Source organism: Falco rusticolus, chromosome 3, assembly GCF_015220075.1.
Source record: "Falco rusticolus isolate bFalRus1 chromosome 3, bFalRus1.pri, whole genome shotgun sequence".
NCBI lineage: Eukaryota > Metazoa > Chordata > Aves > Falconiformes > Falconidae > Falco > Falco rusticolus.
Genome location: NC_051189.1, coordinates 89,577,855 through 89,593,121, shown reverse-complemented (window position 1 = coordinate 89,593,121; position 15,267 = coordinate 89,577,855). Strand labels below are relative to the sequence as shown.

General features: G+C 38.9%; 1 protein-coding gene across 5 annotated transcripts in view; it reads left to right on the top strand.

The window, feature by feature from the left end:
• Positions 1-15,267, top strand: part of PIGN (phosphatidylinositol glycan anchor biosynthesis class N) — a 106,918-nt gene that overhangs the window by 15,103 nt on the left and 76,548 nt on the right. For 4 of the 5 annotated variants that reach the window (XR_005103152.1, XM_037379974.1, XM_037379975.1 and 1 more), the window contains exons 2-5: positions 685-944; positions 4,879-5,000; positions 6,170-6,268; positions 11,054-11,160. Coding sequence is in view for 4 of the 5 variants with exons in the window: in XM_037379974.1 (XP_037235871.1) it covers positions 718-944; positions 4,879-5,000; positions 6,170-6,268; positions 11,054-11,160 (555 nt within the window). In the remaining variant the exon portion in view is untranslated. Of the gene's footprint in view, positions 1-684; positions 945-4,878; positions 5,001-6,169; positions 6,269-11,053; positions 11,161-15,267 lie in introns of those variants that run through there. The other variant, XM_037379977.1, reaches the window with a different exon arrangement.

Below are 15,267 nucleotides of genomic sequence, written 5' to 3'. Positions count from 1 at the left end.
TCTAACCTGACTTCAGAGGATGACAGGGTAAAAAAAGCATTCGGAAAGGGAGTATCGTTGTTCATGAAACATAGTTCTTCAGCTGTTGTGCTTTTGTCACTTGTTTTGTCACAGAGGAATAGTATTTTGCACTCAGCAGAGCATCTTTATTCCTTTAAAAGAAATTTTCTGTCTCTAGGCAGAATACGATGAGCCCAGACTTGATAGTAAATTTAGGAAAAGCAACTTGGGTTGGATGTCTGCTATAGGATGGCTTTCCCTAGCTGTGTTTGGCTTGCGTTTGCTGACACAGACCTCAGCACTGTCAGGCAATCAGCCGGTAGAGGGTAGTATGTTCACAGAGACGTTACATTGTCAGAGTCTTCTGTCACTGATGTAGGTAACAAAAACCTGCTGAATATGAGACAAACTGGCTTGATTCAAAGGTCTTTTGAAGCCATCTGATACCCCACTAAATATTAGAGATGAGTTGCGGAGACATAATGACTATCTAAAAGTCTGAATTAGTCATGCAGTGACTTTTTTGACAAAAACTGCTGGGAAAAAGCTTGTTGAAAGCAGAGATTGGGTATGGATCCTGGGTAATGACTGTGACTGCGGTACTCCCATTCTATTACAAATGAAATAAATACCGTTTCTGGCAAATCTCATCTGCCTAACTTTATTCTTCTCATTCCTTCTCAGTGTTGGACTTTGCCTTGCCACCCTGGTGTTACCATGGCTATACCAGTCTTCATACTCGCTGGTCTCCTTGTGCATTGTGTGTTCTTGGTCTCCATTTTTGACATCTACTTCAGCTCTCCCCTGGTTCATGGTATGACTCCTCAGCGGACTCCACTGCCACCTCCGGCAAAACGTCTTGTACTCTTTGTTGCTGATGGTCTGCGGGCAGATTCATTGTACGAATTAAACAGCAACGGTACACCACAAGCACCTTACCTGCGGTAAGTCAGTCTGAAAACACTACTGATCCAGAAGTTTTTGCTTCTGGAGGCAGCTCTATAGACATAATGTTGGAAAGAGAACAAGAGGAACAACAGCAGCTGTAGAAATGCCTGAATTTGAGTTGGTGGTCAACCATGAACAGAGTAAATTCAATCGATGTTGTCCTCTGAAAACTACAGCTAGCCAGTTATTGAGAGGAGTGTGAACTTCCTCCATTCACATCAGCATGGTATCAATTCTGAAGCCTAACAGAGTCGTTAATTTAAACTGCTTCCTGGATGTTCAGATTTGGAGTAGTAGTTCATTAATGTGCTTGTTTTATAATTCTGAGCTACTGATGAAGCCTTCTAAGGAGTGATTAAAGAAGATGGCCTGAATGGATTTAACAGCAGGCTGCCACTTTGTATTTGTTCCACCCTTCCTGCACGCGTGACCCTGCTGCCTCGTTGTGCTCTCTAGTGTGTGTCTGATTGCTTAATGGAATGATTTGGTGTAAGATTGTGAAAAACTAATCCTGTCAAAAAAGAATGTTAAAAGTCATATCCTTGAGTGCTTAAAACTAATTTTCACCAACCTTCCCTGTTTCCTTATATCAAGATAATTATTTCATCATAAGACAAATAATTTCTTAGACTAAAAAAAGTGGACAGTATTAAATAAGAGTATTTTAGTATAATAGCTCTGGTCTGGCTTGAATGTCAGAGCAAACCCAGATAATCAATCATCTGAAGCCATTAGGGTGTTTGCAGTCTGCTACAGAAATCTGAGGAGTCCTTGCTACAGCACTTGGCAGTTTATATGTGATTATTTGTACCCGCTTCCCCTGTTGTTAGTGTTTTTGTAAGGTGCTATCTGCCACTGGCAGATGTCTGCCACATCAGTGTGAGTTTTGCATGTTGTCTTTTAGCAGTGGACTTCACACTTCCTCCAGAGCAGATTCTTCTAGCAGTAAAACTGTTGGTCTCTTGCACCATGAACAAAGTGTGAATGCTGTAATGGCCCCATCACTAGAAGCAGCGGTGGGTAGTGGCCAGGAAGCTACTAATGGATATTTTTGCCATTAAGTGATACGAGGTTTTCGGTTTCAGCCATTCAGCGTTATCACACCTATCTAGAAATAAAAAGTTAAACCATGTGTTAGCTTGGCCAGTGTTGGGAAGTTTACACTTTTGCTGTCTCTGTTTTACCTTGTTTTTGGAATTACAAACCTCATATTTCAAAATCTGTAGAAGTAAAACATGGTCACCTGCACTGAAAGGACCTGAGTGAATGGAGGGGAACTCCCACGTAACAAGCAAAGGTGCTTGTAGGTCACCTAGTGAAATACAATGCCAGTAGAGGTTTGAAGTGCCATCTGTATTTCTGTCATTGTCTTTCATTCCGCATATAAATACATAAGTGTGTGAACGTGTGTAAGTGAGAGATGATGAAAAGAAAAAACGCGGCATGTCATACCCTCTGAAACGTGGGAGTGTCAAGCAGCCCAGGGCCTGTCTGCAGGTCTATTACATGTACTGCTGCAATTTTGAAGGAAAAGACTTAGTGCGTTGTCACTAACTCTTTGAGCTACACAACTTCTGCCAGTTAAACTTATAAACAGGTCAACAAGATGAGATGTTGGTTGCTGGAAACTTTTTATTCCACAAAGTTAATTTTTGAGGTTTCCTTTTTCAGTAATATTAACCCAAAGTATATGCAGTTTAATGTAAAGTTCATTTTTTTGCACATTGATTCCTAAGGGACTGAACAGTTGGCACTTAACTGTTTTATAGTTTTTCTCATCCAGGTGGAGCACTTTGGGAACTACTGTGGTGTTAACAAGGAAAGATTATCATTAAATGAGCAAGAACCATTCTTGTAGCAATGTGCTATAAATAAGGCAAAGTTTTAGTAGGTATGTAAAATTAATAGTAAATATCCATTAGGCTTAGAGCAGATTTCTGGCTGATGTATGCTAAGTACCTAGTCTCTTCTCTTACACAGACTTTTTTCAAGAATATTTGTTTCAGCAGTGTTGTGATAGTTGTGAGGGATGGTAGGTGGTCTGAATTGCTGTGGTGGTGGTGCTGATTTTGGGGAAGATGTTTTCTTCATTGCCTGTCATGTTTCAGCTGTATTACTATATCATATTCATATTCATCATTGTTATTATGGGTAGCTAATGTTTATACTTTCAAGGAAATTAGTTTTTTTTAATGGTTCTTCTGAGTAAAAGGCTTTGAAATAATGCAAAATAGCTAAGTGAATTTTGAACGGGTAAATGACAATATCTAGCTATATTTTTTTCTGCTTGGTATGTATTATTGCTGACTTCAGATCCTGCAGTATAGCCCCACAAAAGAAAAGGTAAAGGATTACTTTCCAACTCAATAGAAATCAAACTCTAATTAAAAAAATTTCCTACCTGCTTTGACAATTAAGTGTGAGGGCCAAAAGTGTTTTGGTTTTGTCTTAAATCCTCCACTAACGCTGGTGGAGAAATACATTTTGATCAGTGTCTTCATTGAGAATAAATTAGAAATCATCTTAATACTTAAATTCTCTTTTCAAATTAATGCTTTAAGTACAACTTGTCTTAAAACCTAATGGAGATGAGAGCTAGAAATAATTTGTAAGAGTGTTATATCACCTTTTATATTTTTCACTGCAATATTTGGGCTATTCCAGATACACCTGTGAGCTTTGAAGTAGGCCTGACAATGTGAGATCTAGGGTGAGTTAAAAAACCCCAAACAAGTAGCAAACTGAATCTGGCAAGCTTAGAGTGGAGCCTGACATTTTAGGTTGTGGTTTGATTCTTACTTCATTAGTGAGAAATATATTTAGAGCTGAGTGTACAGATCTTGTAATTAACAGCTGTATAAAATCTCTGTTAAAGTTACAAAGCATGAACTTGGGCTAAAACACATCTGATATAAGCTACAAAATTTGCTGTATTTTTATAATGGACAACAAAAATACAGTTTCCCAGTAATTTGTATCTTAAAAAACGCTTTGAATTTGTTCAGAAGATTCTGCTGCTTTTTTCCTAAACATTAGTATAAGGTATGTCCTGGCGTGTTTTGGGTTGTGTTTTTTCTTTATTTCTCCCCTTGCTCTGGCAGTGGGCAGTGAATTTCAGAAGATGGAGACAAGAAAACAGCATATGGTAATGCTCACCACTTGCTCTCCGACAGGCTCCAGCTGTTCATATCTTTAGCAGATGAGAGTAGTTTATGAGGCTGTTTCTTACCCTTGGGCTTTGTCCTCTGTTTTCTTTGCTTTTTATCTGCTATAACTATTGTATGTGCATAATCCCTAGACAATTTCTGTGTATGTGGTGAGAAGGCATTCTCCTTCACTTTGGTGTGATTGCAAAAGATGCAAGGTTTACTTAAATTTTCTCCATGTTGCTGAAATGATTTGCACCTTAGATTTATGTGGTTTTTAAATTCTCTTAGTGCTGGCTTCCAATATTCAGCACAGATAAAGGTAGGCATGTTCACAAGACCTAATTATAATTGAGCATATTTAATGAGTAAAGAAGATTGAACTAGATACTTTTAAGCTAAATGGAAAGAAGAAGGAAAAGTAACACCATGCAGAAACAATCTGTTAGGAGAGAAAAAATTATAGCAGAAAGCAGCAGAAAAAAATGGTATGTTAATTTTAAGTGTATTAGAACACGAGCTAAACTCATCTGTTAGTAGTGCTGATGGGCCACAATACTAATGTTCTCTGTGGGGCATTACAATATAGAACTACTTGCAGGTTAATGTTCCGCTTGTTTTGCTGCACAGCAGGTGGTAGTGAAAATCTGGTTTAGCCTGTTGTTTTGTTGTGGTGGGGTTTTTTGCATTTCCTGCCTCACGTCTACCTGTCACACTTTTTATCTGCAATTCATTGTACTTTCAAGAAGTCATAAGCATTAACTGCCTTGTATCCTGTTTTCAGGGGTATTCTAGAGAATAATGGCAGCTGGGGAATCTCTCACACCCGGGTCCCAACAGAATCCAGGCCAGGGCATGTTGCGCTTATAGCTGGATTTTATGAAGATGTCAGTGCAGTTGCTAAAGGTATGCTGGTCCTAAAGCTTTGAACACTGTCGTCCACAGTAAGGTGTTCTGGTGATGTGCTGGGTTTCTAGATAATTCCTTATAGATATCTGCATAGTGGTTTGTATACTGAGATTATATGGGGGGAAAAAAAAATTAGGATGAATTTCCCACTCATTATTGATAGCTGTGAAAATAGCTTATGCAAATTAGTGTGTTGTAACATGGTAGAATTTAGCACCCTGAGTGTAAAAGCAGAAGTATTTTATGGATTGACATCTTCATGCAACAGAGTTTTTAACTATCATTTGGGATGTAATGGGAGATGGCTAAGTAGATGCTGCAAACAGAAGTGAACTGCAGTGTCTTAGCTGAACCATTGCTAGATTAAGCTGGAGAATCAGTAGCAAAATAACCCAAGTATGCTCTTTGTCCAGAGCTCACTGTGTCCTGTGTGCTTGGTGGTTAATAAAGTGGAATGAGCCTTTGTTTTACTGATTTGGTCTTTTGTGTGGTCCTCTTCCTCTGGCCAGGCTTCCAGGCCCAAAGACTTGTGATGCTGTGTGTTGGTTTGGGGTGGGGGGGGGGTGGGGGGGGGGGGTGTAAGAGGAATTTACTTGGTCTTATCCATGTTCCTAATCAAAAGGTTCTTCTTTCTAACATCTGCTACAAATGCAGCATTGGCAGGAATTGCTGTTAAGAGCATCTCTATTTTTCTGTCAGCTGCCTTGTCATGGAAATGGAAGATCTTGAAGGTTTTATTGTGATGAGGTGGAACATGACTGCTGGACATAGGATATATGAGTGTGTAATTTACTGCTTAAAATGCTAAAAGCTGAGTTCAGACAATAGGGGTTTTAGAATTCAGGATAATTTTAGCTGTTTAGAAGGTAAACCAGCTGTGTGTTTTGTCTGTTTGAATCCCTGCATAATGAGTTTGGCCTAAGTTTTCAGCTCGCTTCTTAATGGATGGGGGACTAATTGCAAACAGCTTGAAATGGAGGTAAAACCAAGACTTGCAAAGTGGTGTTCATTGTGAAATAATGTAAGGAAAGCTTAAAACCAAAAAGAACCCCAAAAACCAAACAAACAAAAACTCTAAAGAAACCATTTTGCATGGACTATCACACTTAGCAGTCAATGAGATCTTCTGGCAACCTCATTTAAATCCAGGTGTGTTTGTTTAACAGGATGGAAGGAGAATCCAGTGGAATTTGACTCTGTCTTCAATGAAAGTAAATATACTTGGAGCTGGGGAAGCCCAGATATTTTGCCAATGTTTGCAAAAGGTAAGCTTTAAATTTTGTGAATTTGTAACGCATAGTTATCAGGTAGTAAAATTAAGACACTTAAAATTTTTGAGTTTAGGAAGAAGGTGATTCAAGTATTTCCAGTTTGTATGTTTGCGTATACCTGATTCCTAGTTTGTGAATTCAAGACTGGCTGGAGAGAAAGAAGCACGCTTTTAAAGAGGTTATCCCTATCTGTTACTCATCCATTTAAACAGGACTTACCTAATTCTATCAGCGTGCTGAAGGATGCGTGCTGTTGGTTAAAAGGACCTAATATTTTTTCTTTAGCTGAAGTTTAAATTAAAGCTCTTGTTTGCAAGCCTGCAGCTGGGGTTTTTCTTCCTCTACATGCAACTCCCAGTGAGTTGGGTGATAGAACTGCAGCCATGCTTTTTGAGTGTCTGAGCTGGAGAAGTAGATTTGGCGGGTTATCCTGCTTCCACTCCAGAACAATGATGTGTAAAAACAAGAACTGTATGCAAGTAGGGACTGCCTGGTACTATTCATGAAGATGAGGTCTTTTCCTATCGTGTGCAGTGTGTTAGTCTTGTCACCCCAGTGCAATTGGTCTTTGAGCATGCAGAGGCTGCTGAGCAACACCTGAAACATTTAAAGGGCCTCCAAGTTTATTTTTGTTTTGTTCTTGGAAGAATGAGGGCATATACACGCTTTCCCATAATCTTGGAATAAAACAGTCTGAAGTGAAAAGGTGACAAGCTAGGGGCATAAGCTGCTGTTCTGTTCTAAGTATTGGCACTGGTGAATCAGAGAAATGTGATAGGGTAGGAGTAGAATCTATACTGGTTTAGGAAAAGTGTAGATCATATTTCTCATGATGATTCTTGAACTTTTTCTGAACTCCAATCTGAACTTCTCCCCTCCTCCTGATAGTCCTTCCCCTGTGCCCCCGTTTTCTGTTCTTTGCTTGAGCCTCGTGAGTTTGTAGTAAGATGTAAAAATATCTCTTGATAATTTCCCATGACCTCAGATTACAGCTTGTATTTGGGAATATTGTGATGGTGACTGGGGAGAGGGGAAAGGTAGTACACTGCCCTTGCACAGATTATTTACATTTTTGGAGATATGTTCTTGGGAAAATATTTGAGGAATTTAAGAATTTCCCAGAGCCCTGTCCTTCTACTAGTTTTGTTTGAGTAAGAAGATAAGCAGAGGACTTGGAATCAGCTTTGATGTTATCTGGAGGGATGTGCAAGGGTAACATCATACTCTTGTTGTGTGTTTTGATATGGTTTGTTCTAAGTAGCATCAACAATGGAGCTTTCTTTTGCAGGGGGAGGGAAATCCCCAGAACTGAGAAAGGTTTGGTGCAGCACTGTATCCAAGAAGTAGATGCTGTATGGGAAAATGAGTCGTAGTTTCTCATGATGGAAAGGTAGATTAACTTCCTGCAGTAGAAAAAGGTGTTCCCCCTTCTTCCAAAGAAGAGAAGTTTTATAATACAGAAGGGAATGGAATCAAGTGTTTGTTCTTTGCTTTTACAAAAAAAGCCAAAAAGGAGATAGGGGAGCATAGCTTAATTTCTGTTGCTCTTTCCATGTTGTAAATTAGTGAGGTCACAGGCTCTTCTTTTATCAATTCTTCCAAGAACAAAACAAAAATAAACTTGGAGGCCCTTTAAATGTTTCAGGTGTTGCTCAGCAGCCTCTGCATGCTCAAAGACCAAAAAGAAGTTTATCATGCCAAAATGTTCAGAACTGTATTAACTGTTTCACTGCTTCCATCAGATGATGCATAAAGAGTATATAATACTTGCTGGGTTTTGGGAAGGAGAGAAAAATCCTGTCATTGTCTATGTTCTTCAGGTCTTTTTCTTGTCACAAAAGAAATATTTCAGTGAAATGTTTGAGGATTCTATAGAGAGGGTAAATAAAATGCTCACAGTTCTCTTTCAATATCAAAATAGGTATGCATGAAATCTAAATTTATCAGGCATCTCAGTGACTGTGTGATTAGCGTTTTAGTCTGAGAAAATGTCCGAAGTGCCTTTGGAACTGGTGTGCAATTTACTGAAGTCTTAAGCAAGGTTAAAAAGAGTTAGTTTCTAATAGTTGAACTTACTTAAGTTACACAAGTTCAGTGTGCTAATTTTAACCTTATTTTCTTCAATATTTTTAGATTATGACATTGAAATTAACTGAAAATAATGTACTTTGAAAACGCCTCTTTTCTTTCCAGAATGCTCCTTAAAATTTTGAGGTTTGCTTCGAGGCTTGCCAGAATTTGAGATTTGATGTGAGCAGTCCAGTTCACATTTGTCATGGGTGTAGGCTGGAGTATAATCCAGTGTTGAATGCCATGCTGAGAAAGGAGCTGAGGCTGTTGCTTCTGTTAACGGAGGTAGATATTAGTCCATTGCACCCAGGTTGCCATTTGTTCCACAGGTTCCCTTTCTCTGTCATTTTAACTAGCAGCAAGGCTAGGGTTTAGCTTGAGTATGAAGAAGGGTATTGTCAAGACCATGGGAACAACAGGACAAACTTTTGCCAGGGTTATTCTGGACAGACAGATGGCTTGGTCTCCTCTTGTTCCTACAGCACACCAAGAAAAATGCAGAATTTCTCACATTCCTCAGCTGGCTGTGTTTGATGACAGTTCTCTGATGCCTGTACTCTGTCAGCTCGGTGTCTGACTGTTCTCGGCCTTCATTCTTTCCCCCCACCCCGCTTTTTTGCCTGCAAAATTTGCTAGCAAAGGTCTCCTGCTGGTCTTGGCTTTGATCCATGAAAGACTTGTCAGACGGGACCTGCCTCACTACCAGAGTGAGAGCTTTACTTTCCACGGGATGTAAATCTTACTGTAAGAGGGTGATAACTTGGTCCCTGATCCTAATATTTGAATAATGATTCTGAGGGTGGGATGATGTGCCAGACGGGTATGCAGTAGGAATAGGTTGTATCTGGTGTATGAGTTTCTGGCACCTCCAGTTATTTTCCTTAGCCTAATGGCAGCACTAAACCCAGTAGAGCTCTGTGCTCACTTCTGAAGGTTTTCATCTCTGGGTTCCTTCTACTTCTCTGTCCCATCTTTGCTTCCTCATTCACAGACTTAAAGTATTGGGAATACTGTTGTCTACCACCTCTCATACAACAGAAATCATATTTTGTAACAGTTTGCAAAGTAGGGTTTCTTATTAAAAAAAAAAATTACAGGCTATGCAGGTGCTCTAAAACTTTCATAGTGTGGCTTCATTTTGCCATTGTTTCTTTTTATAGCAGTGCAGGGTTGGGTGGGTTGGTTTCTTTTTGCTCTGGTAGAAATTAGAAATGGGTAAATAGTAGGTATGTTCCTTTGCCTGGTCTGCAAACTGCATGCTTTCATTTGGCTTCTTTGCTGTGGCACCTCTCAAAGACAGGTCTTCTTGGGTTTGCTGTGACACTGCAGAAAAACAGCACAGCAGCCTACCTTCTTAGACCATCAGTCATCCTGACAGTGATAGCCAGGGCTTATTTCTTCTTTTGAACTCATATATCCACCAGCTGGAACTCCTGAATTCACTTTTTAATGCCTGGAAATATTTGCTTTTCTTTCAGACTGTGAGAGTGCAGTGAGTATTCTGGGTTATAAGTAGTAGTAACATCTCCTGGGGGACAGTGGGGAGTCGCACCAGAAAATCTGTGCCAGCTTTCATCTTCCTGGCCTGAAATACCTGCATTCCTTGTGTGGGTTTGGACGTAATCATGGTTAAACAGCTCCCTTATACTGGGGTGTTAGTTCATTCACAAGCCTGGAAGCTTACAAAACTGCGTTATGTAATTGCGACATCCAGCAAATTGGTTATAGTCTCCCTAGCCATCAACTGATTGAAGAACATTTTCTCCTCTGGGAGTTTACATAGTCACAGTAGAATCCCTGAGCTGTAACAGCTCAGTCATTGACTAAATTATTTCATTAAACCCCGCTGAACTTCAGATCTTTCCAGGACTTCAGAAGTTTACTTTCTTCTGGGTCTTCATCTCCGCCCCACCCCCTTGTCTGCTTTGCTCTCTTGACAGTGCGTGCAGAATGGAATTGCCTTGTCCAGATGCTGTGTTTTCATGTCAGTGGCCCTTGTGTTGTACTTGATGCCTGAACATAGTCCAGTAGTTTTCCCTTTTATATTTTGAATCCATGTTTTAAAGGTGCAGACTTTGAATATTGTCTTTCTGAAGTTGTCTGCTTGGCTTTCAATACTGTGCCTCTAGGACTGATGTACAGTAACCAAGTTACATCCCTCCTGTTGCCTTTCTTATGTGTCATATATGATATCTTCCTGTTTAAAAGGTCTCATTGATAGGGCGTTATCTTGTATGATTCAGTTTGGCAACCAAAAGCTAAATACATTTTCTTAAACAAGACACACCCCCCCCAAAACACGTGTTCAAACAAGGCTCTTAATGTGTAGCTTCCTCTGTTACAAGTTGCTCAGTGAAATTCCTTGTTTCAAAACTAAATTCTATTTAATTTGCTTTCACTGGGATTTGTTCTACTCCTGTCTGCTTTTTCCATACTTTATTTCTTCACCTGGGCATACTGAATAACATTGTTCCCCATTCATCTGGGGTGCTGATAAGCTAAATGTGTTAAAATGGTATCCAGGCTTCAGAAAAACATAAATTATGGGGAAGTTTAAAATAAGGAGAGAACTTCTTTGACTTCTCTCAGGATTGTCATTCTTGATAGGCCATTCTACTACTCCGGTGCATTAATATTACTGTATTTTTGACTATGAGAAAGGCAAGAAAACTTCCCTCTGTTTCCTATTCCATCTGTATTTTTTTGCAGGTGCTACTGGGGATCATGTTTATACATTTTGTTATGCAGCGGAAAGTGAAGACTTCGGAGCGCAAGATGCAGCCAAGCTTGACATGTGGGTTTTTGATCATGTTAAGGTGAGCAGAGAATCTCTGTATGCTACCTGTGTATAAAAAAGCACAGCTGGATGTTAACTTTATCATAGAACTAGAAAGTAAGAAATTTTTTGAAAGACACATTGCTTGGGGTCATTATTAAAAATTGCTTGAATCAATTGCCATGACTAGTGTAATGGAAGCTTAGAGGAAGTATTTGTCATTCAATGCTAATAAAAGCCCCAACATTTATAAAGTACCCATGAAAACATTCTTGGCTTTTCTTTATCTTAAATTTGCATATAATCTGAAACCCCTCTAGGAGTACTACAGACCGTTTAAAATCTTGAATATGATTAGTTAAGGATTTTATAACAAGTATTACGGCGTGGCAGAAATGGTAAGTCTTCATTATGAGGAAGAAATAGACAATATTAATGACTTAAAATTTGTCAGGCTTGTACCCGCCATAATTACACAGTGTGGCAGGTTCTGATGCACGTAGCTGATGGCTCATTATCTACTGTGGGTCATGCTGTCTATGCTGTGACGGCTGGAGGAATTATGGCTGGTTTTGGGGTGGGAGGCAGCTTAGGCCCTGAAGCGATGTAACTTGTTCATGTGGTGCTGTGCTCAGCTGACTCAGGTCTGTGCTGGCTCATGACCGCTGTTTTCTGTGCCACTGTCACTGTGAGTATTAATAGTCCAAGGCACACAGTTTCTGATTATTCACATTATTCCATGCTACCTCGCTTGTCTTGGATTAAGAAGTGCTGATAGTGAGTATTGGTGTATAAATATCTGTATCAGTGGAGCAATTAGGTGAGCTACTTTTTGGATCTCATAACAATGTTAATGGAGTTTAGGACTTAATAAAACTTCTTCCACAAGATCTCTGCTCTCTGTGCATTAACATTAGCATAAATCAGATTAAACCAAATATAAAGCCAAATAAATCGATAAACAAAATCAGTATATATATTAGGAAGCCAGGCGTGGATCTGCTTTGAACAGTGACATAGGGTGGAAAAGTTCATTTTAGTTTGCTTATTTTCTAAGAAAGTGATTTGCAGGTGAAAAGATGTACTTTTTTTAACTGCTATGCTTTCCCTGAATGTGTGAGTTTACCAGGTTTTGTGTTGTAATGTACACGAATAATGCAAATCAAATTAGGTTGTCAATTGCACTTAAGTAGCTGTTGTCTTAAGGTTGACCTGCTGTCATTTGGAGCTGCACAGGTATATAAGGGTGGTACTATATTTCTTTTACTTCGAAACACCTAATGGCATTTCTTCTTTCAGACTATAATGGTACATCTAATATATATGTCATTACTGATGACTTTTTTTTCCTTGGAGCCAGCACCATTATTTTAAAGGCTTATTTTGCCGGTCTAAATTTCATACTGTGAATGGATAGGACTTGATTGACTGGTGTAAAAACACCTATTCCATTAATCATCTCTTCACTTACACATCAATGGTTGCTTCAGGAGCATGAAACTTGAGTCATTCTGCTATTATAACCCAAACAACTCTCAGCTATACTGGTGAGTTTATATAGAACTAACAATGTCAATTTGCTGAAATCTAAATTCTGCTTTGTCTGCATTTTTTTTCTTCCTCGGAGTTTTATCTCAAATATTTAACAATATATCATTTAACTCTATTGGGCAGGGTGGTCCCTGGATTTCTGCCTCTTAAGGAAGTAAAAGACACTAACATGTACTCCCTCTCTACTGTGAAGTCAGCAGGTCCCAAGCATCATGAAGGCCACTTGTCGCTTCCTCTGCCCCAAAAAAGATGGGGATAAAACAGAGAATAGCTAACTAATGTTTGTGCTACTAGTGCTGCCACCCTGAAGTTGCTCATTCTCTTAAAAAGCACTAACTAATGATAACTCAGTGGGTCAGGAGATAGGAAACTGACGAGTTTTTATTTGTATGGATCAGAAGCAGATTGCTTAAATCATGAGTAGATATCATGTGTGTGATATTAGGTAATTCCTGTCATGTCTGCTCGTGGTGCAAGGTGATCCTAGTTCTTTCTTGGGAACTTAGAATAAACTCAGTATAAACTAGGCTGGATGGGGTTTATATCTGCAGCTGGGTTAAAAGTCAGTGATTTTAATGTGTGGTAATAGCTTGGGAGTGGCTTGGAGATCCAGATGGGTATGGAGCTGATTGATTATGGGTTTTTTTCTGGTTTTTGGTTCTGTTTTGGTTTTGGGTTTTTTAGAAGCCTTCAGAATAGTTAAGGGGCTGAGTGTAAATTAGTGTGATGTGGCCTAATGATCCTCAGTTAAATAACCTTTACCTAGATCATACTTTGAGTCGGTGCTAAAGAAAAATTAGGGAGCAAAATACTGGGAGTCTAGGTTAAGTAACAGGAAAAATATGGTCTTTTTTAATTTTTTTAATGCATTTCTGGTTTTTTAAGTATTAGAAGACATATATATATTTATAAAGAAGAACTCTTTGTTGTTTGGGTTTCTTTTTTCTTTTTTTGTTTGGTGGGTAAAATTATTAAAGTTCTAGGAACTTAAGTAGTCTTGGAGGTGAGTCCCAGTAATGGTCTAACCACAACTTATTATGACCACAGGTTAGGATATGCTCAAGATAATCAGTTGATGCCTTCTGATTTAAATGGATATGTAGGTGCAGATGGCATGCTTTTTTTTTTTTTTTTCTTTTTCTTTTTTTCATTTTGAACACAGTACTTCATTCTTCCTTTGGCCCCGTTCAGACTCTCCCTTCTGTGCAGGCTGGGGGCTGGAGTCCAAAACTGATGTTAAACTTTGAAGCTCTGCAGACACTGCCACAACGTGATGTTTATTTCTGCCAATGGATTTCAATACGGATAGCTCCGCTCTAACTGGCAGCACAATGGTTGAATGATTTATTTTAGATTCTTAGTGTAGGAGTCTTGTGCATGAGCATGCTCAGTTGATATAAACCTGGCATATATATGTTTATCATGCCTTTTTACATTTATTTTACATCTATAAAGTGGCATAAATATTTAAACTTTTTCATCGGCACAAATCAGCTTTAATCAACCAATTTAACTAAATTGTCCAGGGTTTATGTATGAAGGAGTTTTGTGAAAGGAGAAAGTTTATTTGGTTTCTTTCTTCCTGTACATCCATGCATCAGCAACCGTTTATCAGATCTACTAAAGGATTGTGCTTCCATGGAGGGCTTTATTTGGGGGAACAAACAGTCCCCAACAATGTATGTTAAACATCTATGGAGTCCATATTTTGTTCAGACATTGGCAAATCATTATTTTGCTAGACCTTCTAGGTAGTCTTTTTTTTTTTTTCTCCATTGCTTTCTCCCATCCAAGGAGTGAGAAGATACTGAAAGATTTCACATAGTTGTAACCAAACTTTTCTTGTAGTATTTTAGTTAGTATTACATTATAATTAACTTCACAGGTAACTATGAATGTTTTAATGGGAAACTTATTGCTGATCTTAGTAAATTGCTTATCAGTTGTAGCCAGGGAATTATTTGTTATTAGTTGCCAGAAAATCATAGAAAAGTTGCCAGAATCATAGAAAAAGAAGGTTGGAAGAAAGCTGTAGTGGTCATTGAGTCCAACTACCTGCATGAAGGAGGTCCAGTTAGAGCAGCCTGCCCAGTCAAGTTTTGAGCATCTTCAAGGGCAAAAATTCAGAAATTCAACAACTTCTTGAGCACCTGTTCTGGTATCTGGCTACAGTCATGGTTTAAAATTTTTTCAGAAGCCTATTTTACTGTAGTTTCCCACATTTCAAACTGAGTTTCCCCTTTTCGCATCACCAAGGGCCTCTGGTTCAATCTTCTCTTCACCCTGCCAGTAGCAGATGGTTGTAGACAGTAATGAGATCTCTCCTAAGCTGTCTTTTCTTGAGACTGGATAAACTGAGTTCTCTCAGCCTCTTTGTTGTTTACTCCTGTCTCTGAAACTTCTTGGAGGCGTTCAGCTTAAATATACAAAGGAGGTAATATTACTAAATAGAGCAAATAAAAGGGAAACAAAAATGGAGAGAGAAAGATATAGCTAACATATAATGGTGGCTTGGAAACAAACTAGTGTTGAGTGGCAGCAGGTCTCAAATTTTTTGAATACTGTGTACCAAAAAGAAGAGGCCTTTAGCTGGTTA